Source organism: Haemaphysalis longicornis, unplaced genomic scaffold, assembly GCF_048455015.1.
Source record: "Haemaphysalis longicornis isolate Haplotype H1 unplaced genomic scaffold, Haemaphysalis longicornis Haplotype H1 scaffold_2, whole genome shotgun sequence".
NCBI classification, from domain to species: domain Eukaryota; kingdom Metazoa; phylum Arthropoda; class Arachnida; order Ixodida; family Ixodidae; genus Haemaphysalis; species Haemaphysalis longicornis.
Window position 1 is genome coordinate 146,854,681 of NW_027526295.1, and position 21,712 is coordinate 146,876,392.

Below are 21,712 nucleotides of genomic sequence, written 5' to 3' on the forward strand. Positions count from 1 at the left end.
GCAAGTTTTTGTTCGCGGCTGTATCTCGACGGGACAGGCGAAAGGAATAATTTTTTATTTAGCAAACATTCAAAAGAAAAATAGGTACAGACAGTGAAACCACTGCTTGCGTATGATACTCAGTCAACCTCACTACCATTACAGTCAGTTGTTCCGCTTGGGCCGCAGCTCTCAGTATCCCGTTCAGGTGAAGTGGTTCGTAACTGAAAACTTCAATCATAAACGACTTGGCCACAACGCCAACTCGGGACCGCTTCCACGCATCTGAAATCCACCTTACGACGGTTGCTTATTAAAAGGAGTGCTTACATTCGAAAGTAAACCTTTTTTTTTTTTTTCATTTCCCCCCCCCCCCTCCCAAAGTATGGGAGGGTGCTTAAAATCGCAAAAATACGGCAAACGTTTATTTCACGAGCACTGGTGCTGCTGTTAGGGCACCCGCCCGGTGGGGGGCGTCCCTCGTCCGGGATGCCCTGGCCTTGGCTAGCAGTCCACGCTCTCTTCGCCAGTATGCGCTGGGTCCCAGGGTCCGGAATACAAACATTACAAAAGAAAAAGACAAATGTATTCTCCGCTGTAGCTTTTCGCTATAGCATTGTCTTATGCTATCACAGACACCGCGGGTGAAGGCACGTCTCGATGAGCGCTGGAGATGCAATGCATAGAGGCGAGGAGACCTCCTTTTGCTCTCGGCGGAAGCCCCCCTACAGTCGTCAGCTTGAGGACACCTGCGAAAACGCATCGCGTACACAACGTTATGAAGAGCTCACTGGGAGTGGTCGAATGAGGACTGAAAACAGCCCGAGGTTAGCAAGATGATACGTTTTAAGCTGCAGAAGCCGCACATCGATCAACAAATAACTTTACTGTTTTAACAGGGCTTGTTGCGGCGTGTAATTTTTTTTTTTTTTTGTTATCACACGCTCTGCACATATACCTGTATGCCACCATGTACCACAGCGGCTGTGACGGTGACTGGAGGGGTCTATATTGGAGGGCCCCTCATTATGTGCAAAATACGCAGTATTAGTGTATTAGTCTAGTTAATAGTGTTGCTATTATTATTACTATTACCACTTTTATTATTGCAATAACACCACTTTTCATGCTCTTTCCTCCGATTTGTCATCCTTACCCATTGAGAAGCTTAGATCTCGGTAGATATTTACAAAACTACAAAGCTTGATTCATATTACAAAAAAATCGTTTTGTTTTCTCTCTATCTTCAGTTTAGACAACCAACATTTATGTTTCAAAACGTTGAAGAGCTTCCTGAAAATTTTTTGTGAGGTCCATGTTTTGACGGGCTACAGTACGCAAAATAAATAAAATCCAACTTTAGAGGATGATGGTCAGAAGGACAACAAAAGTAGGTTTCATTGATTTTTTTTTTTCTTAAGTGTAAGCGGCACGTGTTTTCTTCGATTCATTCATTCATTCATTCATTCATTCATTCATTCATTCATTCACTCAATCACTCATTTATTCATTCATTCATTCCCGTTAATTACGTGCCGCAAAACACCACAACGGCTCTTGCATCGGTGTACCTACGTCAGTGTGGATAAAGTCATGCCAAATGAACAGGGCAATTAACGGGGCAGCCTTCGTAGCGAACAAACATACATAACAGACGCGCGTGACTGCAAAAATGAGTAATTTCGACCGCTGATAACAGCAGAGGGGGCATCCGCGGAACCTAGAGAGATCACGCGGTGAGCTCTGAACGGCACCTTACTCAGGAACCAAGGGTTTTCGACAAAAGCCACATTAATTTAGAAAAACGGTCCCGCGTGAGTTTGTGCACGTTCTGTACCAACGTTCCTGAAAGTAATCCAGTTACGGTGTAAAGAGGTCATAAGGGTCGCAAAAGTACGTTTTGTATAAACTCGGTGATGTCAACGCACGTTTTAGATGGCGCTAATTCCCACTAGTTAGTTATAGTTAATCAGTGGAGCAAAAAAGCGGGAAAGAGATGGAAAGGGGGGGGGGGGGAGGGGGCAACCAGGACTATAGCTGGCAGATATTACGGCAACGTAGGTTCACATGAAGCAAAGCAAAAACGATTCGGCCGCGGTATTTCTTTTTGTTTTCTTTGGATCAACCGCAGCAGACATACGTGCTAACTCGATTCACGCTACAAATGCGAAGCATGCCGACCCGCCGGGGCTCGCGACCACACACCGCCGGTGTGCGTAGAAAGAAATAACGCCTAAGAAGCTCCCCGTCAACGCATTCCCTGCTCCACCTAACTATTTCTCGGCCATTTATAAGGACGAAAACGCATTTCTTCATCTATACATTCCCCAAGCATCTCCCATTGTTTGGCGACCGGGGAAGGCGTTCAAGCAGAAAAACAAGCCAAAGCGTAGGGGCCTTTAATACAATACAGAGACCCCGTCGCCACCACCCAGGGCACTTCCCGTTTTACCCGCCTACCCGGGGGAAAAAGCGCGTTTTCCGAGGCAAAGCGGCCCAAATGGCCTCAAAAGCCAAAAATGCTCCCTCCCCCCTCCCCCAACGCGGCTTTCATTCTCTCGAGTTCGAAACCGAAAAGACGGTGTGAAACAAGAAGAAAAAAAAAAGTACGGGCTCGGCCGAGCGAACACGCCCGGAAGGACCCCGTAAAGCGGTCTGCACCGCACAACACGCCGCCGCTCAAAGTCCTCGAACGCTAGATGACGTCACCGATAAAGCCCGCGCGCTAGCTCCGGACAGGAGGAGGGGGGTCAGAGACGCCTCCGCTATCGTATAGACGCATGCCTGACGGACAGCTCACCGCGTACAGGAGAATGGGGACGATTAAACGGCGCGGGAATTGAAAACGTACGTGTATCATTAAAAAAAAAAAAAGAGTATGGGTAGCCGGCGGAAGGTATCACCGTTATCTCGAAACCGCGTGCGCGCGTCGGTCGGCCCTAACCATTGTCGTGATTCAATGCGGCGACGTCAGAACGGAACGCTGCTTCGCCTCGACATGAGTAGAACGGAGGTAGCGTCGTTTCTAAAGAAGTCATTCAGTGCGCTAGGCATACTAGGGGCGCGATATCTCATCTGTCTCTCTGACCAACTCGGAACGCACCGCCGAACCGCACACGCTGTACCCCCGCGCGTGTCCTCACATCGAAGGCGTGAGGTATAGATAAGAGCAGTGCGGCCAGCAACGGGATGTGTCTTATCGACGTCACGCCTTGACGCCGCAGGGGTGACAACGGCAACGACGAGCGATCGCTGCTTCACGCCAGCGCGTCGGTCGGGGCGGTGAACGAAACTGCGCTCGCGTAAAACTCCAAGGTGCAGTTTATAAATGAGAGAGTATTCTGGTGCTAACCGAACGTGTTTTTGTGTGGCAGCTAACAGCAGCGGCACGTTATTAAATGACGCAAACTTCATCAGCGGCGAAGGTTCGTTCTTCGTTCAACAGCGGTGACTGCACTGAAAACGGACGTTCAGTCCCCAAGCAGTGACATGACGTCAGTGTATAAGGATGCGACATCCTATTTGGAATTGAAGCCACTCCCGGTCAGGGACACCGCTACTTACGTCACTTGTCGTTGTAACTCGCTTCCGTTAAGCCCACACACGCCTGTTGTCAGAGTCGTGAATCAGCCCCCTGCCCAATACCTTTCGAGCACGTGACCTTGTGGTCGAGTCTGTGCTTCTACTCCACGGGATCACGCGATGGACGGGGAAGTGACGGCTACGGACGCGCAGGTCGCATTATCGCTGTCATTAGCAGAAATGACCACACTACTCCGCTTTGAAGTTGAATCCCTACACAGTCGTTAAAACCTTTCGAAAACGAGCCAGGCGCGCGGATAACCTCTGCGACGCAAGAGACCCGCTCCGCGCAGTTTCAAATAGGCGCAATGTCTCCTCTGTGTAAATAAGATCAATCACCAGTGATCACGAAGGACGTCGAAGCAGGATCCACTGGATCGCTATAAAATGATCGTGAAAAGCCCAGTTGGCCTATCCGATACACGATACAGCCAAGCAACCGAATCGTGGCGCGAAATGATGATCCCGCTACTGTCAACGCTGCACCCACAGCAAAGCAGAAATGCTTGGGTGTCGGATGAGCAGGTAATGTAACTGTAGGGCCCGAGGCGGAGCACCCTAGCTGATTTCCATGTTGTTTTGCAAGTCTAAAAGGAGCGCGTTGCCGTCCCGTCGCGTCATACATGTCTGCGCAATAAATGCCTTGGTAGATTTAGCACATGCAATCGTTGTAGAGTGCGAACGTAGATGATTGGTTTATTTATGCGCTCATCTCCCCATCATGGACAGTTAGATAATGTTCTGCGAAGCGATTTTTAAAATTGGCGTATAATGTTTCACTCTTGCTTTCCCCCTTTTGTGTTTTTTTTTTATACTTCTCTCTTTTTTTCGCTCTTTCATCTCACTGTATTCACCTACATCTGGAATACCAAGCCCAACCATTAGTGGGACTCACCTCTTCAGATTTCATTAAAAAGTCTCTCTCTCTCTCTCTCTCTCTCTCTCTCTCTCTCTCTCTCTCTCTCTCTCTCTCTCTCTCTCTCTCTCTCTCTCTCTCTCTCTCTCTCTCTCTGGTACCTTCAGAATCACACTAAAAAAGAACACGCGGAGAACGATGTGATTGCAACAATGCATTTGCGCATAATGGTGCAACCGACTTCAGCAGGACTCGTGCACAGCTCGATGTAGGGATGCATGAGGCATTCACACTTTGGCATTGATTGATTGTGGGGTTTAACGCGCCGACGCAACGCAGGCGATGAGGCGCGCCGTAGTGGAGGGCTCCGGATTAATTTTGACCACCTGGGGATCTTCAACGTGCGCCGAAATCTCGTACACACGGGCGTTTTTGCTTTTCGCCTCCATCAGAAAAGCGGCCGCCGCGGCCCACACTTTGGCATTAGACTGCTTACAACGTCCCTGGTAACTTGACTTCCCAGCAACGCATTCGTGTGCGGCAGTCAAGCCGGCTTTGAAGGGGCCCTATGGACTGCAGAGCTGCTGAAAAGAATGCGCACGCATTAGTGGTCGACTCTCACAGGCCTCTGTGACGTTTTACAGCGAAGCTGTTAGCCTCCCGTTGGTCGGAAAATTTCGTGTCGTAAACAATACACCCAGGCAGGACCCAGTACTTCCCACCTAAGACGCCGAGCGCATGCGTCAGGCTAGGCAGCACCCAGCATTTTTCGTCAGATAAGCCGAGCGAAAGCGACACGCCCGCCGAGACGACGAACATTTGATGCCCACCCCTCCCCTCCTCAATCAGCATGTGTAGTGGTTTACAACAGCTTCACTGGACATCAACTTTCCCAGCTTGACACGCAACACCTTGAGAAGGCTCTTCCAAAACAATTATTTGCTCCTATCTGGCAAATTATAAGACCTTTCATAACCCAATCCCGCTCTCATTTCAAATACAGTGGAGACCCGTTAAGACGAACTCGGTTAAGACGAACACTATGGTTAAGACGAACAACATTTTTCCTCTCTTGTGACGTCCACAATGCAAAAAAAAACTCCGCTTAAGACGAATTTCTGATAATACGAACAAATTTTTACGGTCCCTCCGAGTTCGTCTTAACGGGAGGGAGTCTACTGTAATTCCTCTCAGATCGCTCTTCCGCGCACAATACCTTCGCTGCTGCGCAGTGTTTACAGTCTGGCATCCCGCCATACCCGAACCTATTTCGTACGAAATTTATATGCAACTATGCCGGAAAACTAAAAACTATCCTCATCACACGCTTTGCTACTGTCCCTCCACTTTACCCCTCCCCCCCCCCCCCCCCCCCCCGTCCTAGTCTCACAAATACTTCTACGACGTTTCAAGCATTGCGCAATCGCACTGTTCGAAATGAGGCGGGTGAATGGGCATTCAAATCAACGAATAAGTGATAAGTCTGTAGCGGTTGCGACAGCCGAGGTAAAAATCCCCTTGCGAAGGCTTAAAGGAGTACTGACACGAAATTTCAAAGCTGAGATAACTATGTAAAACGCTTCCTTTTTATCAGGATATATCTCCCAGCAAGTTTCAACAGCAACCGTTCAGCGAAACATATTTAAAATCCATTTTAATCTTCGCCCGCACGAGAAAGCCCAGAGCGGGCCGACGTGACATCATCTGCTACGTGCCCCAAACTGCCGACGTCGGGGCTCCCGTGACGAAGCCGACGCGCTGGCTGTGGTTGGCGCGCGCTGCTCGGGCGTGTGTACACGTCATGGTTTTGGGACTGACGTCATGCTGCCCGGGCCTGTGGGGACGGCGAAAACCTCGGCCGGTCTGGGCGCGCGCGTGCGCTCGCTCGCGCGCGCTTCCAGAGAGGCAGCGATACGGCAAGAATAGTGACGTCATGTTATACATGCTGTCATGGCGGCCACTCGGCGTTTTTCAGTCGAAACCGAAACTGGCACGAATAAACGACGCCGTAAATGAATGTTTACGCTGCGCTCGACCGTCTAATCTGTCATTCTATGATTAGTGGGCTGGTAGGCACGCATAGCAGCGAAAAAAACGTAACATAAAAATTTCGTGTCAGTACTCCTTTAATTTCAATTCGAAACAGGTCGTTGAATGTTTAAAGAGACAGAGACGACTTATCGCGCCGTCAAATCGTGTACGAGCAACGGCGACCATTTGTTGCACGCAAAGAATGAGGACATTCCCACAAACGCTACAGGGCTCATGGAAGTCAAGCCGCGGAAAACACAAAGGTGTATACAGGAAAAAAGAGGACGAACGTAGTAAAGCTTTGCATGCAAATAACAATACCAGAGCGAAGAGGAGGGAGGAAGGGCTGCGACTACAGGATGAACAAAACATGACGAGATGACTGAGGTGGTTGGAAAGAGGGGCCGGAATTACGACGACGACAAAGTTTCCCACGAGCACGTAACTCACAAAGTTGTTCACGCGAAGGCCTCAATAAAGCGTTAACGTCGGTCGTGGCCTGGGGGGCCCCTCCAACTCGCAACCATGCTTACTGGCGCGTGAAACCGAGAGCAGTCAGCCAACGACGCCGACGACGCAGTGTACAGGCACAAAGAGTAGGGGGAAAAAAAAGAAGAATGAGCACAACCCTCTTTTCCTTCTTTAATTCGTTTCCAATCCCCGACTATGCAAACTTTGTTTGCGCACAGGGCGTACCACAGGGCACACCTCCGCTGCCCCTGCTGTTCATTTTAGTTCTCTCGCGTTCGTGCAAAACGCGCGCCAGAGACATACATGTATGTGAACGTATATACCCCACAGTCATTGGTCCTGGCCCGTCAATTTGCGCGTTCTCATCGCCTTCTTTTGCATTTTATTGTTTTCCCCTCGTTCCACGCTCGTACGTGCGCGCCCCAGAGCGACCGCCGATTCGCGCGACCGGAAGTAACCACCCTTCCAACCGCTGCGTTTTTGTGTCCGCTTGAATGCGGAACTGTTCGCGAAACGACGTTTGCGGCCAGTCTTCTTCCTCTTCTTCCTTCCCGATCCTCTCGTTCCTTTCTTTTCCCGTTCTCTAGCGCCTTCGTTTCATACCTAACTTCTTCGTTTTTTTTATTCAAGCAAGCAGACAAACTATTGCGGGGAAAAAAATAGTGGACACAATAAGGTTAGGTTACCACAAAGTAAGTTTGCCGACGGTAACACTGTTGGAGACACTACATAGAATACGGCGCGAGCTTCAGCGGATACTGACTACACTTAAGACATTCACTATACCAGATGTTATATTCACAATTCAGTGAATCTAACACCTGGTAGTCTTCATATTGCCCGCGCCGTGACCCTCACGACGCAAGCATTACAACTCTTAACGGCCAACAGGAGTAGAAATGATTGGCGTTGACGAAATAAACGACTATCTCTCGCGCCCCTGAAATCGTTTTACCACTGACAGATGAGATATCTATTCCACCCTTCGCGAAAATTCTCATAATCAACATCATCAGCTCGTTGAAGTCATCCACTGCGGGGCGAGTTCCTTATCCAAACCATTTAAAGCCCTTCCTATTCACCCAGCGTAGTTGAGGTCCCTCCCCGGCCATCGAATTCTTAACGCGAAAGAATTAAATGGCCCGTTGAGCGTAAAAGCCGACTGTCTGCGAACGAACGCCGGTGTCAGCTGGCCAGACTTCCCCATTGGCTGCGAACCGCGTCATCTGCCAGCGAACCGGGTATGCAGTGTCTTATCAAATACCTCGAACATTTCAGGCGTGCGGTAGACTTGCCGACAATGATAGAACGGCGGGGCAAAAAAAATTCGCTCCAAATTACGCTGTGAAGGTGGTTGGAAAGCAAAGCTGTAAACGACACCACAACAATTGGCCATGCGGCGTCACTTTAATTCACACACGTGGCTCTACAAAGAGTGAAACCAGAGGGTCTGCCAGCCGTTACCTGGGATTCGCGCCAAAAATCACCCTCCCCCACCTCAGCCACTGAATCAAAAACACAACCGAAATGGTATTCACCAATATAGAAAACGCCCATTCGTGGCAAGCAGTGCGCAAAAAGTAGCGTTTCCATAGCGGCCAGATGTCCGTATGTGGTCTCTACATTTCGTTTTCCCGCCCTGCAAACCAATCCTTAACGTATCCTTGCCGTACTACCGCTTAATTCCGTCAGGTCCGGGTTACCCAGGAGGTGCTGTCGAACAAGTTAATCACGCCGTGCGAAGGAAGCGCGCAATGGACGCGAAGCTCCGCCAAAACAGGCCCAAAACAACCGTCGCTAAAGCGGACGACAAAGCCGTACCGCCGGTTGTCCCGCCGGCGAGCAGGCACTTCCGCGCGGGGAACGCTGGGTAAATTCGCCGCGCCATCTAGTGTGCTCCGTGACTGAAACCTTCCGACCGCCCCCCCCCCTCTTCCTCCGCGTTAGGAGTTCACAGTCCCGCACGCCGCGAAAAAACCGTTGGCTGGTAGGGGTAAAAAGCTTTGCTTTAAAAGAAATAATACGTGATTTTAGTCCGCGCTGCGCCTGTACAGTTAGCTCCGTCTACCCACGGTCCGTGCTCGCGGTGATGAATCATTAGAGAGTTACAGCAGAGCGAAGAACCGGTCCCGGCACGGTACCCGGAAGGCGACCGACGCTCCTGCGCATGCGCAGACGCGGAAAAACTGGTTGTGCGCATGCGCAGGTGTACCGGGTGCCGTACCAGGACCGGTTCTTCACTCGGGTGTAGCCCGAAAGAACCCATTCCCGTTTGACCCCTTCCCGTTTGAACCCGTTCCCGAAACGCCCTTCCCGCTTGACCCGTCCCGTGTGCGCCCGTTCCCGAACCGACCTTCCCGTTTGGGCGCTTCCTGTTTCAGCCCGTTCCCAAAACGCCCTTCCCGTTACAACTCGCTCCCAAAGCGCCCTTCTCATTTGAACCCGCATCGTTCCATTTGAATTTCTGAAAATATGCATTACCGTATTCGAAACTGTTCCCCAAAATGTGCTTACAAGCAACGGGTCATGCACTAAAAACTTGTATGCACCAAATTTTCCGGAATCGACCGATATTTCCGGCCGATGAAAGTTTCCGAATGCCTTAGGCCGATACTGCCCTCTTGACACAAAATTTGTAGATTTGTAGGGGCAAAATGTACTATAAAGATACCCAATATCTTGAGGAATGCACGCATTGGATTTTTCTTCAGTTGGTGTTCGTACGTGCGGCTGAAATTTATTTATCAGCCACTCTTATGCTCGTTGTTTGGAGCGTAGCTTTGTCTTCGGGTTCGAGAGATCTATAGATCAAAGATGTCCGTAGGAAAGACTTAAAAAAAGGCAAAAACATGAGCAGAAATCTGAGAATTGGCTACAAATGCCTTTCCTACGTGAGTAATGGGCGGATATTTTTATTTATTTACCGATACCTTACGGCCTGGTCGGGCTCATGCAGGAGTGAACATAAAAACACATCAGTATTGCTTGGCGTAGTTTAAAAACGCCCCACACAAATAAGTAAAAGACATAAATAAGTAATAGACGCAAAGGGGTCCGAAACACGGATATGCATTCTTAATGTATTCTAATTTTAAAATACGACGATTCAACCAGAGCACATATTTACAATACGTGGGGAAAATTCTTCTACCAATACCATGTTCACTGTTCGTTCAGTTAACTTATTCCAGTAAGAAATTGCACGAGGAAACAAAGAAAACTTTCGAATAGTAACTCAGCTGATTCGCTGCCTAATAGTCTTACTATGATGTCTTCTCGGTGAACGTCTGAAAGGCCCTTGGAGGTTGTATTCCCGCGACAATTTTAAGTTTTTGTAGTAAAGAAAATTTAGGCTAGAGACGTCCCTGCGCTGCTTAAGTTTTTGAAGGTTTGCCCTATTATGCAAATTGAGTACGCTAGAGTGACGGGAATAAACAGAATCAATAAAACGCAAAGCTAAGTTTATAATTTTCGCCGCTTCTCATGACTGCGATTTTTTATAGCCAGATGTGGCATATGTATCCTGATACATAGGGTTACCTTATTTTTATACATCTTTTTATCTTTTATAGTTTTCATCTGTTTCTTTTCGACATTGATGTACACTTGCGCTATTATAACGATGAAATGTGTTAGTCCGCCAAATACGATTTTTTTTTTCAAAGTGAGGGCGTTTTTGCGATTTTTTATTTGCGCTTCCGCGGCGCTTTTCTGGGCTTTTTGATTTTATAATTTTTTTGGTTTGTTAATTTAAAGATTTGTTTGTTAATTTAAAAGATTTGTTTCTTAATTTGTTAATTGTGAATTTGTTAGGCTTTGTTAATTTAAAAGATTTGTTAATTGGTATGACGAATTGTAACCAAATGTCGTCGTCTCTAGATTCAAAAAGTGAAGCCCCGGTTTGAAAAGCGGTCAAGGACTCTGGATGTACCGAGCATGCTATCGCAGCGGCTGTGAACAAACGGAAATAAATGAAAAACAATATGAAAATGTTTTTTATAACGTTTCATAAACTGGGTATACGTTATTCCGGGGACGGGCTAAATAGGAAAATACGAAACGGGAAGGTTCTCCCGGCCTGGGTTGAAATGGGAAGGAACAAACGGGAAGGTTGAAATGGGAACGGGTTCAAACGGGAACGGGCCAAGTGGGAAAGGGCGAAACGGGAAGCTCGTTTTGCGCCGGGTTGAAACGGGACGGAACAAGCGCGAAGGGTGAAATGGGAATGGGTTCAAACGGGAACCTCCCCTTCACTCTGCTGTAACTCTCTATGGTTTTCGTGCGACACAGCGCACAGAACCGCTGCTGCTAGAGAAAATATGGCTGGTGAATGCAGCATCTCCGCTCTAAAACACTTCCTCTACGAGGATGTAACGCCACCGCGACTCGCATCCTAAGAACTAAACGTACGCAACAGCGCTAGTGTGTAGCGAGCGCTCGCTCTTGACCCACGTGTGATGGGGCCGCTGCTGTATTCTGTGCCGGGCGCACCACAGAGTCTCCCTAATAGTTAACGATGACGCTATCGCGTTCCACGCTAAAGACAAAATGCAACTTTGTTCAGTTTGAAAGAACTATCCTTCAGTGACAAACGCGGCTCCATTCCAGACACGAAAGACGTTTTTTTTTTTTTTTTTTTTTTTCAGCGAGAAATCGAGGTACTGAAGAACTTGCGAATTTAGCGCTACACTAACGTGTGGCGTCATATGAACCAGCGTTAACCAGTGTGTTAACTGCACACCAGCATTCAGCTGACTGCGATCAATTACTGTGCTACCATGGGCTTAACTCAAAGGCGCCCTATTTTCTAAATTCTTCGGCAGGAATTTAAGGCGAGGATTTAATCAAATCTCACCAATGGTGAAATAAGTTCCCTTCAACCTACCTGCCGCTACAAAGTTGCAAGATCAGAATACCCGCAGAAAGGATACAACGAGTTCAAGGGGTTTAAGTCTCGAAAAAGAAAAGCAGCGCGAAGCAGTCATTCAGAGCCGGAGAAGCTGATTTGCTCTACGGACGACCACAGCGCGAACGTGCTCGAACGTGATTGGTCGAATTCGATCACGTGACCTTGCCCCCCCCCCCCCCTTTCCAAAAAAAAAGGCACGCATTGCCGAGCGCGTGTCTTCTTTCCGGGGCCCTTAAAGCCACCGATGCGTGCGTAATTCCCACTCATCAGGCAGTCAAACGCGCGATCGCGCTCTTAGGGCGACCCGAACGCGTTGTCGCGGAGAAAAGAGCGACAAAAGTCATTTCGGGCACAAACGGAGCGGAGTGCAACGCGGTACAGAGGCGCCGCGCCATCGAGAAAAGAAATCGCGGCGACGAACAAGATGAGGACGAACAAATCGAAACGGGGGTCACGCAAGCGAAAGCGCAAACTCTTTCGTTAGCAGCCCCGAGCGAAAGCGAAACTTAATTTTGAGCGACCGCCTTGGGCTGGCACGACGGTAGGGAAAGAAAAGCCCACAACGATAAGCAACGGCCACCGGGAGGGAAAGACTTAACGAAAAGGGGAAGAAAAGGAAGGACCCACAACGCTGACAGAACGGCAACCTGTCCCTATCCCTCCTTTTCACTTACCCGACGACCACCCGCACGAGGCTTACAAGGGCGGCACAAAGCAAACAACACTAGGTACCGTAAATCGCGCATATAGAGGGGGAGCGTACAAAATAAACAGACAAATAAATAATCGGCGAACACTGATTATTCCTCACCGCCGGGTCGAGTGCTCCTCCCTGAAGAGCGACAAAAGCATAAAGGCCGGAGCACCACTCTTACTGTACCCTCGTTGCTGCTGTTCGCGGGGCCTCCGGGAGCGGCATTTACGGGTCCCCAGCTACGCAACACTAACATCGCCAAAGAAGTGAGCTGCGAACTATGCGCCCGCACGCACAAACACGGCCTTCACGGGCGAACAGAAAGAGACGCAGGACCCTCGAGCGAAAGGCGCTCTTGAGCACGCAGCCCTCAACGCTCAATCGCTTCCCCCTTACCTAACTGCTCACATCCCCCTAGTCGTGATTGGTCAACTTTGCACTTACATTCGTGAAGTCATTCGATCTCAGCCAGTGAAGAGCGCGCATTTCGGCAGTCCTGTTTCTTACAGACTGACACAGCGTGAAGACCTCCTCTCTAGTCAGTCGTGCTCAATCTAAGGAAAACTGTATTGATTTTCCCCCCTATTCTCGTTTTTGTTCCTTTTGGCATTCGTTCTCTGCTTCCCAACAACCACAAAGAGCCTCGGGTAAAGACCGGGCTGACAAGGACGGCGGTGCGGTAAGCGAAAGTACAAGGGGGCGGCATATACCGCTCATTACGGTACGCGCGGCGCTACCACTCAACGCGCTCCACCGCGAACACCTTCCGCGGGCCGCCTCTCAGTGACCTCGCGAAATCGGATCATCACACGCTCGGCTGACCAAAACACTTCTGAGGCCGCGCTCCCTTTTTCTTCCCGCGTGACGATTGACAAACCCCGGGCTGCGCTCGGGCCGCGCCGATGCCGCCGGCATCGCGTCGCGGAAGGGTGCTTAACGCTCTGTTTACGCTCCCTTTTTTCCCGTCCCCCTACGCTCTCCCTTGATCGTCTTGGGGAAGGTACCGCCGCCGCGCCAATCAGGGGCTACACTATCAGCCTTAACAAGCGTTCGCTGTCAACAACGAGCGGGCGCTTTATTATTGTTTTCTTCACCTCCACCCGTATTCGTTCATACTTTATTTGTTAGCGCTTACTGTTTACCGTCATCGCTGCTAGGCGTAAACGGCGGCTTTTCCTTTGGTTGCTTGCTGATCCCCGGAGTGAGACCATACGCCGGAGGAGCAGGAGTAGCAGTGTGGTTCACAATGTCAAACAAGGACCTCAGTGCCAACAGCCAAGGGCAGTAGGGTTGCCACCTGCCCGGTTTTGGTCCGGCCCGACCGGTTTTTTAAACAGCGGGCCGGTTGCCAGTCAATACTTAAAACCGGCCGTCATTGGCCGGTTTTTTTTGCCTTCGTGCCGTGATTATGTTCGTTTGGGCGTTTATAAGCGTCAATTGAACAACTAAGGCGATAAATATGTGTCGACAAGCTGCGCAAAGACACGCGAGCTAAGAAAATACGCGGGAGAGCGCGTTGCCTGAGATTGAGGGGGTCTAAGGGAGGAACAAAACAACGAAATGCGGCCGCCGCGGTCAGCAATTGCGGTTACTTTTCAGCGAAGCACACACAGAGCAATAACCAAGCTCTCAATCGCTTTCAGTACAAACGTTACGTTGCTTTCCCTCTAAGAAAACGCTACAATAAATGGCACTGCATGTCTAAAACATGGCGTCATTTTTCACCACAAATAAACATTCTATACACCACGCCCCCTCCTCCCGAAGGGCCGGTTTTTTTTTTTTTCGGGGAAAGGTGGCAACCCTAAAGGGCAGAGAAATGAGGGACGCATTTGAGCGTGTCCCTCCGTACCATGTCCGGTTGTTGTGCTAAAAGAAAGCATTTAAAGGCGGAGTCGCGGTGCTTGTTTGTTGCAGAGAAACAGGACGAGTGAGTGACCCAGTTATATCACTTGGCCTGTCTCTGCACTGTCTTCAGAATATGCTGAATAACTACCAACACTGGAGTTCAGCAGGGCTCGTTCCTCTGCCCACTGCTATTACCAGAACAGCACGGATGCAGGACAAGTGGGTGACTAGGTCACTTCCCTTGACTTGTCACTGCACTGTTTTCAGAATATGCTGAGTAACTACTAACACCGGCATCCCACAGGGCTCTCTCTTATGACCGCTACTGTTATCATGAATTATTGGTGTACAATTAGCTGTGCTCAAAGCAGATTTAACCAACTGTACGAGCCCGATTTTGTGATTTCCCAATTTGGTATATAAATTTCAATTCCGGAGCAATTATCAGCTGGGCCAAAAGTATTTGTTGATCTACCTAAAAAAAATTGACCGCTTACAATCCCATTTTACAAAGCCTCTGAAAACAAATAGGCGTGCTAAAGAGAAAAAAATTCGATTGGCATTTCGGCCATGCGAAAGTGGATGACCAGTGAAGATTTTAGCACACGGTGCAGACGTGACAAAGAATTTAGGTGAAAGGTGTAAGAAAATTTAATTCTCTTGGGCATTGCTGGAGGTCACCCCTAAAAAGACGCATACACACCCACAAGAACTTTCATTTTGACTGTATACTGAGCTTGAAAATGGTGCTTATTAATGATAACTAATCCACTATGAATGCACGTCCAGGTGATGAGACCTACATACTTGACGTTCAAGTCATGTGGTGAACAGCATGCGACTTTGTCGGTGACCGCGTTGTAATAGCACACACACTGTGATAGTCGTTTTCAACGCAAGCGTGCTTGGTCGCCCTATCAGGCACACACTGCGTCATGCTCTACATCATACATTCGCAGACACACATGGCTCCGACGAATGTACTTGCATTTGCCTAAAATATGCACTTGCTTTGACGATAAGCTTGGTCTTTGTAAGCTGGCTTGCCCACATTGCATACTCCCAAGCATGCGGGTGCCATCAAATCCAGGATCCGAGCCACAGAAGCTTCGCTTAAAGGAGCACTGACACGAAAATTTTATGTTACACTTTTATTGCTTTTATCGATGCTTAATGGCCTGGCGAACCTGAAACAGCACTTCAAATACTTGAGCGCACGATAGTTAATTACATTGAACGACCTGAAAACCGTTTGTTTCAAATTCCCGCGCTTTCATCCCGAACGACGCATATGGCAGACTCCCTGCCTGACCTCACTGCTTTGTGCGGACGTCACCGGCGCCCGCTTGAGAGGGTGTTGCGCCCGCTTACCGCTCGTGGGGCCGCGCGCATTAAGTGACGTCACGAGCTTTTGACGAGTGCTGCCGCGTCACTTCTTTTGGCTCTCACTGGATGATGTCACGCTGATGTCCATTTGCTGAGTGCTGCTCCGCGCGCTGCTCCGTCGGCGCGATAAACGAGATCCAATTAAACTATGTTCTTTGCGTCGCAGGCCGCTCATATTTCACTGAGGGTATTCTGTTGAGTGAAGGAAGCGAACTGCGCAGTAATATTAACGCCAAAAATTGGTGTCAGTGCTCCTTTAAGAATTGTAAATGTGCACAAGCCAGTACTTGACATTGAAGCATTTTAGGCCATCTAGGCCACCATTTTAGGCCAGCATTAGGGGTGTATGCTGCTGCTACGGCAGAGCATACTGTGATCTTTTCACTGTAAGAAGTGCTGAAGTTTAAACCACTCACTGGACAAGCGCTCCAGCAGAAAACACGCCACTGGATTCTTAGACAGGATATGGCCACTTCAAGGAGAGCCCCAGTTGGCTGTCATGTTTCAGAGAGTGCCACACAAGCATTAGCAAGGAGTTTTCTTGCAAAGAATTTACTGGTTCCCTCCAAAAATCCAGTAGTCATGAACTCCCCACGGAACTTACCCTCCAGAACTTTATTTCACACAGTGCTAATCTTGCGACTATGCCCAAGAGGCACGAAGTTCTTGACATTGTAACGAATCAAGCGAGAATTCACACATTTAGTGACCCAAGACGACTGGCTTGTGACGCTGCCGGTGAAAGTCTTGGTGAATGCACTGCTAGTATCATATGAAAGGTAACATCAGGGAAACAGAGGTTGTGTCACGTGATCAACCTAAGGTGGAGGGGTGGGGAGAGTAATCACATTTGCAAGTAATGAGCATTGCAGGACTGTGGTTGCTTTGGCCCCAAAGGGAAATAAGCTAAAGCGAAAGGCGCACGCACTAACAAAAGATGATTCATTCTAAAAAACAAAAGTTTCAGATATAATTTTAAACCTCTTTCCCACTAGGCCCTGAAATACAGCGTAGCTGTGATCGCCATTCACCATCTTTTCAGGGGGAGCCAGTTGCTATACAAAAGCACAAGAAACTTCTTAATGTCTTGCACTTATTAGCTACTACATGCAGGTTTTGGTGGTCCACCTCTTCTCTAACGTGTGCGCGTCAGAGTTCTGCTTTAACCCTTTGAGGGTCACGGCCGTACATGTACGGCATCGGCAAACACTTTCAAAATGGTCAATGACGTACATGTACGGCATCGCTTGTACCTTTAAAACGCGCGCCTTTTTCGCCAACGTCTCATGCTTGGAATGTGCTGCCACACTTCGGAAATATACTTCAAATTTTTTTCTTGCGCCCATGGCTCTTCTTTTTTATTTTTTTATGATTTACTTCAGCGGCGTGCCGGCTATCGCTTGCGCATCTGCTAACGAGGGGGCGCGCTGGGTATCGCCCACCGAGTACCCGGGCGCCTCTCACTTCTTGCGCCTGCCACAGACCAAGGTCGCCTGCGAAACTGATGAGGCTCTTTTCTCGTTTTTTTATTTTATTTTATGAGCGGTGCACCGTCTATCGCTCCTGCATCCGGCCGCGCGCGCAGCGGCTGGTTTCGTTATCGTCCTCCGGGCGCTTGACGCTTTTTGTGCCCGCGAAACTGATGTCTAACTGATTTTGATTCACTCAAAAGGTGCCGGCTTGTTGCTCTCTCGTTTTAGATGCGACTGCATCTCATTCACTCGCCTTGTCCCTCCATACGGCGTTGTCCGTCCACACCCCTCCCCCTACACTATAAAAAAAATAATAGTTAGCGGCGCCCGGTTTCGATCCCACGAGCCTGTGGGTGGAACACGAGGTACATGGTGCTCTTCCCACTGCGCCACAAAACCGAGACAGAATCAAATGCTACGAACACGCCTTATATCCTTGACTCATTCAAGCTACGTCAAGAAGCTACTGATACAACGCATGATTGGGCAATGATTAACGCTTGCAATAAAAGAAAAGAAACTCCCACTTACAGCAACAATGATGGAGTAAAGGTCGTTGCGACAGCGAAGCCCCAAGCATACCACTTAGAGAGATTGACCAAGATTGGCCAATAAAGCATAATAATAATCATAAAACATAATAATCATACGCGTTCCCGACACGTTTCACGCGATTTCAGAATCAATCAAACGGAAACACCAAGTGAACCCCACGATAAGGCACCTTACCCACGATGCGTCGCATCTACACAGGGTTCCCCTCGCGGGGAGGTGGGCGCAATTTTTTTTATTTAGAATTTTTCTTGTGTAACGCCATAATAAACCACATGTGTGTAAAAACACAAATGATTTTTTTGTCACTTTACGGTCACCCAAAAAAATTTGATTATTTTTTCTCGATATAGATTCGTCCGTAGAATTTAAATCAGCAATAAAAAAAATCGACCCTGGGGCCAAAGCGACCATTTGGCGAAAAAATTCGACCCTCAAAGGGTTAACCGTAAGAAGTGCACCCCTCCCTCCCTCCCTCTACACACACACACACACACTCTCACTACCTCTATCTCTTGCATGCACGCACGCACACACACACGTGCATGCACATAATAAATAAAAATATACAAACTAATGAGAAATAAAATGTTTAAACTGAAAAATCTGAATAGAAAACTCAGGAACAATTTAAGAAAAAAACTAACAAAATTGGAATTTTAAAATTCAAAAAAATTTCAAAATGAATCCCAAAATCAAAAAGATAATCCAGCCCCGTCAACACGAAAACTGACAAATAAAAAGTTTAGAAACGAGAATAAGATAGAACAAAAAGAAATCCAACAAAAACTAAACTTAATACAAAAGTAGCGAAATCAGACTTTCAAAATTTTTTCACATTTGCAAATAAACTAACAAAAGCACAAAGGTTTGTCTAATCTGGCACCCCTACAAGAGTTTAGGCTCAATTTTTTTCATTGTACTGAGGCAACATTGGAAAAGCTTACGTCTCAAATCTCGCAAATGAGTCAATGCAAAATATACAAGAACAGTCAAAGACAAACACTCACCATTGGCTGAGAGATGAGAAATCACCCAAGCTAAAAGGCTTCCAAGTTTTTATTAGGCCAGAGTGACACGCTTCCCAGCCGCCATTCGAACCTCAGAAAGCGAGGTGCCCGATCGAAAGAGCGAGTATCTACAAGAAGGAGAAAAAAAAAAACGCAAAATCGTCGCATACAATTTTCTATTCACAAAATTTGAAGCAGCAAGAGGTAGAACCAGACATGCATTCTCGATTGAAAAAAAGAAAAAGAGAGAGAATTTTTATTTCATGGAAGCCTCTTCTATTCCGGCTCATGCAAATATAATAACCACCTAACTAGGTACTATCTCCACTGCTGTTAACAAAGCTGACATCTCGAACTCTGGTTGAAGCAGGGTCCCATCGTATACCTTTTCTTTTGGTCTTCGAAACGACAACAAACACAGCATAAAACATTGCTTAAAGGGACCCAGAAAAGCCTTTTGTAAAAGTTACAAAAGGCCTGTATTGCCGCGTAGTACCAATATAGCGATGCAATGCCGTTGGAATTATTGATCTACATTCAGTATTAGCTGCGCGAGAAGCAATTAAGTACACCTCTCCCACCTTGCCGATCGATTCCTCCTCCCTCTCTGCTTCTTTCAAAGCAGCTGGAAACACTGGGAATAGCCATGTGACATCGCGACGCTCGACTTCCGTTCTCCGCTAGCTACATTCCTGCGCCTAGGCACGCGTCAATCGCTGCGGACCCGCCTTTGCCTCGGGATCGCGCAGGAAGGAGGAAGAGCAGCCGGAAGCCGATGGCAGTGACGTTGCCGGTGGCCGACGATCGGCCGAATCAGGGGGGCGCCTCGCCGTTGCGTCAGCCGCGATCGCCGTTGCATCAGCCGCGACCGCCGTTGCGTCAGCCGCGGTTAGCTCGCCGTGGCGTCGCGCTCATCGGCTGAGGAAGGCGATCTTCAAAAATTATTTGCAAATTATCCGTACAACGAACGTATGTGGGTCAAACTTGGCTAAAAAAATCCCCCGTTATGGGTTCTACCACCTGAATGCATTTGATTGCCACCTTCACAAAGCTTTTCTGGGTCCCTTTAAGTCACCAACTGGCCGTGGTGAAGTCATATCGAAATTATAACTAATCACCGTCGTCATAACCAGACTATTTGAAAGATGAAGGCTTCGTCCATAGGCTTCACGCTACTCCTCGAATCCCACTGCTGCAACCGAGTTTTCTAATCGCATTGCCCCACCGGATCACGTCTTCCCCTGCTGCTAGTCCCACCTCCTGGTCTCCATTCTGCTAAGGTTCCCATAAATACAGGGACCTCGCACTCTGTTACCCAGATGCCCCACCTGCGGTGAAGCTCTGCATCACCCGCCCAATGCCTTAGCACAGAGACAGGCCCCAGACGTGCTGCTCACATGGTGTCGAACTTCTTCCTCTCGTCGACAGAGACGGAGGCGGCCGCCTTGGACAGTGCCTGCTCCAGGTGTCGCTGGTGGATGCTGAGCGCCATGGCCGTGCTGTCGCGCCGGGAACGCCGCCGCTGCTGCCGCCGCCAGGGGCCCTCGCCCAGGAGGTTCTCCGACAGGGCGGCCACCTGAGGGAGAGGGGAAGAGGGGGGCGACCTCGTTTCGGTGGTCGTCGCATGCACGGACTGCACCGTCCGAACCAGGCACTATAATGGACACGCAAGCCTCTAGCAATAAAGTCGGCTGTGAGTGAACCTCTATCGCTCCCTCAATCTTCCATTCTCCCTCTTCCAGTTCAACCTCTTCCTCGTTTAAACGACCCAAGTGAGACCATCGTACGGTGAAGTCACGCACCTTTGCTGGCTCGCTACGCTGCAACTTAACATGTTTGTCATACTTCTCCATTTTCGCGTGCTCTTCTCGGTAGTTTTGTGGTGCAAATACGACGCGCCGCCCATGAGCAACGGAAAAAACCTGCCCAAAATAACAATACCAAAATCTTTCTTCAAAATATTTTTAATACCACTACAGCTTTTATGGAGCCAGTCCGCTGTCCTACTGTCCACTTTCAGTGTGTCCATGAGCAACCGGTGAGAAAGCGCTGAGAGGGAGGGCAGACAACAGGCCAAGGAGTAACCCCTCTCTCCCTGGCTCCTGCACTTGTCTGCAAGAAGCTGCAAGCCCTTCACTCTCGACGTCAGCACCTGGCACATCCCAAAGGAACTATGGAGCTTTCAGACACTGCGGCTAGTTATGACCGCGTACGCAGTGAAGCAGCGAGACGAATTAAGCACAGCACCAACCTCGAGTTGCAGCTGGCGTGACTGATTGGGGTTGGGTTCGGCAGGTCCCTGCTGGGCAGATGGGGCGCAGAAAAACTCGGCGTCTCCGAGAAGGGGCGCGTCGTCCGATGACCACGAGCAATCCAGGCGGCGACTGGTGCCATTTCCTTGGCGCTCTGCACCCAGCCACAAGCAACCGAGCAAAAGGAAGCAGTTTACAGCATGACCAACAACCGTGCGTGGATGCGTTACAGTTTATCCGGGCGATGCAACACTTTTTTTAATAAATACGATGCCGGACATCAAAGGAGCAAAATTTTCTCATGCAATCCCTAGTGAGAGTGTGCTTGGCTGCAGTTCTATGACTGTGAAGTATTAACTAGGCCCGCGTTTGTTTTTTTTTTTTCGTTTTTTTTCCCAGTCTTTGCATGTACACGGTGCTGCGTTCGACCGACTGCTAACATACACAGTCGAGTATAGTACACTGCACACAAAAACAACTTTTACGAGAACCGTACGTGTTGTTTATACTAGATGCTTCGCCATACCAATCACAGAGAACAAGTCATACGGTTGGTAAATGCTTGACAAAGAGAGGCTTGCATGCTAGTTGGGTACGAAATGACATCCCGGCAGGTCAGGGGTTTCATGGTTTGGGTGGGGCAATAGGACTATACTATAGCAAAATGGGG

The 21,712-nt window shown here is 48.7% G+C and overlaps 1 protein-coding gene across 1 annotated transcript in view; it reads right to left on the reverse strand.

The window, feature by feature from the left end:
* Positions 1-351: 351 nt before the first annotated feature.
* The window catches only part of LOC144169287 (peroxisomal ATPase PEX1-like), a 156,216-nt gene continuing 134,855 nt past the window's right edge, over positions 352-21,712 (reverse strand). Inside the window, exons 19-22 of the mRNA XM_077698364.1 lie at positions 21,042-21,196; positions 20,188-20,366; positions 18,791-18,918; positions 352-728 (exon numbers count right to left, since the gene is read on the reverse strand). Of these exons, the coding sequence (XP_077554490.1) occupies positions 18,843-18,918; positions 20,188-20,366; positions 21,042-21,196 (410 nt within the window). The 3' untranslated portion in view covers positions 352-728; positions 18,791-18,842. The remainder of the gene's footprint in view (positions 729-18,790; positions 18,919-20,187; positions 20,367-21,041; positions 21,197-21,712) is intronic.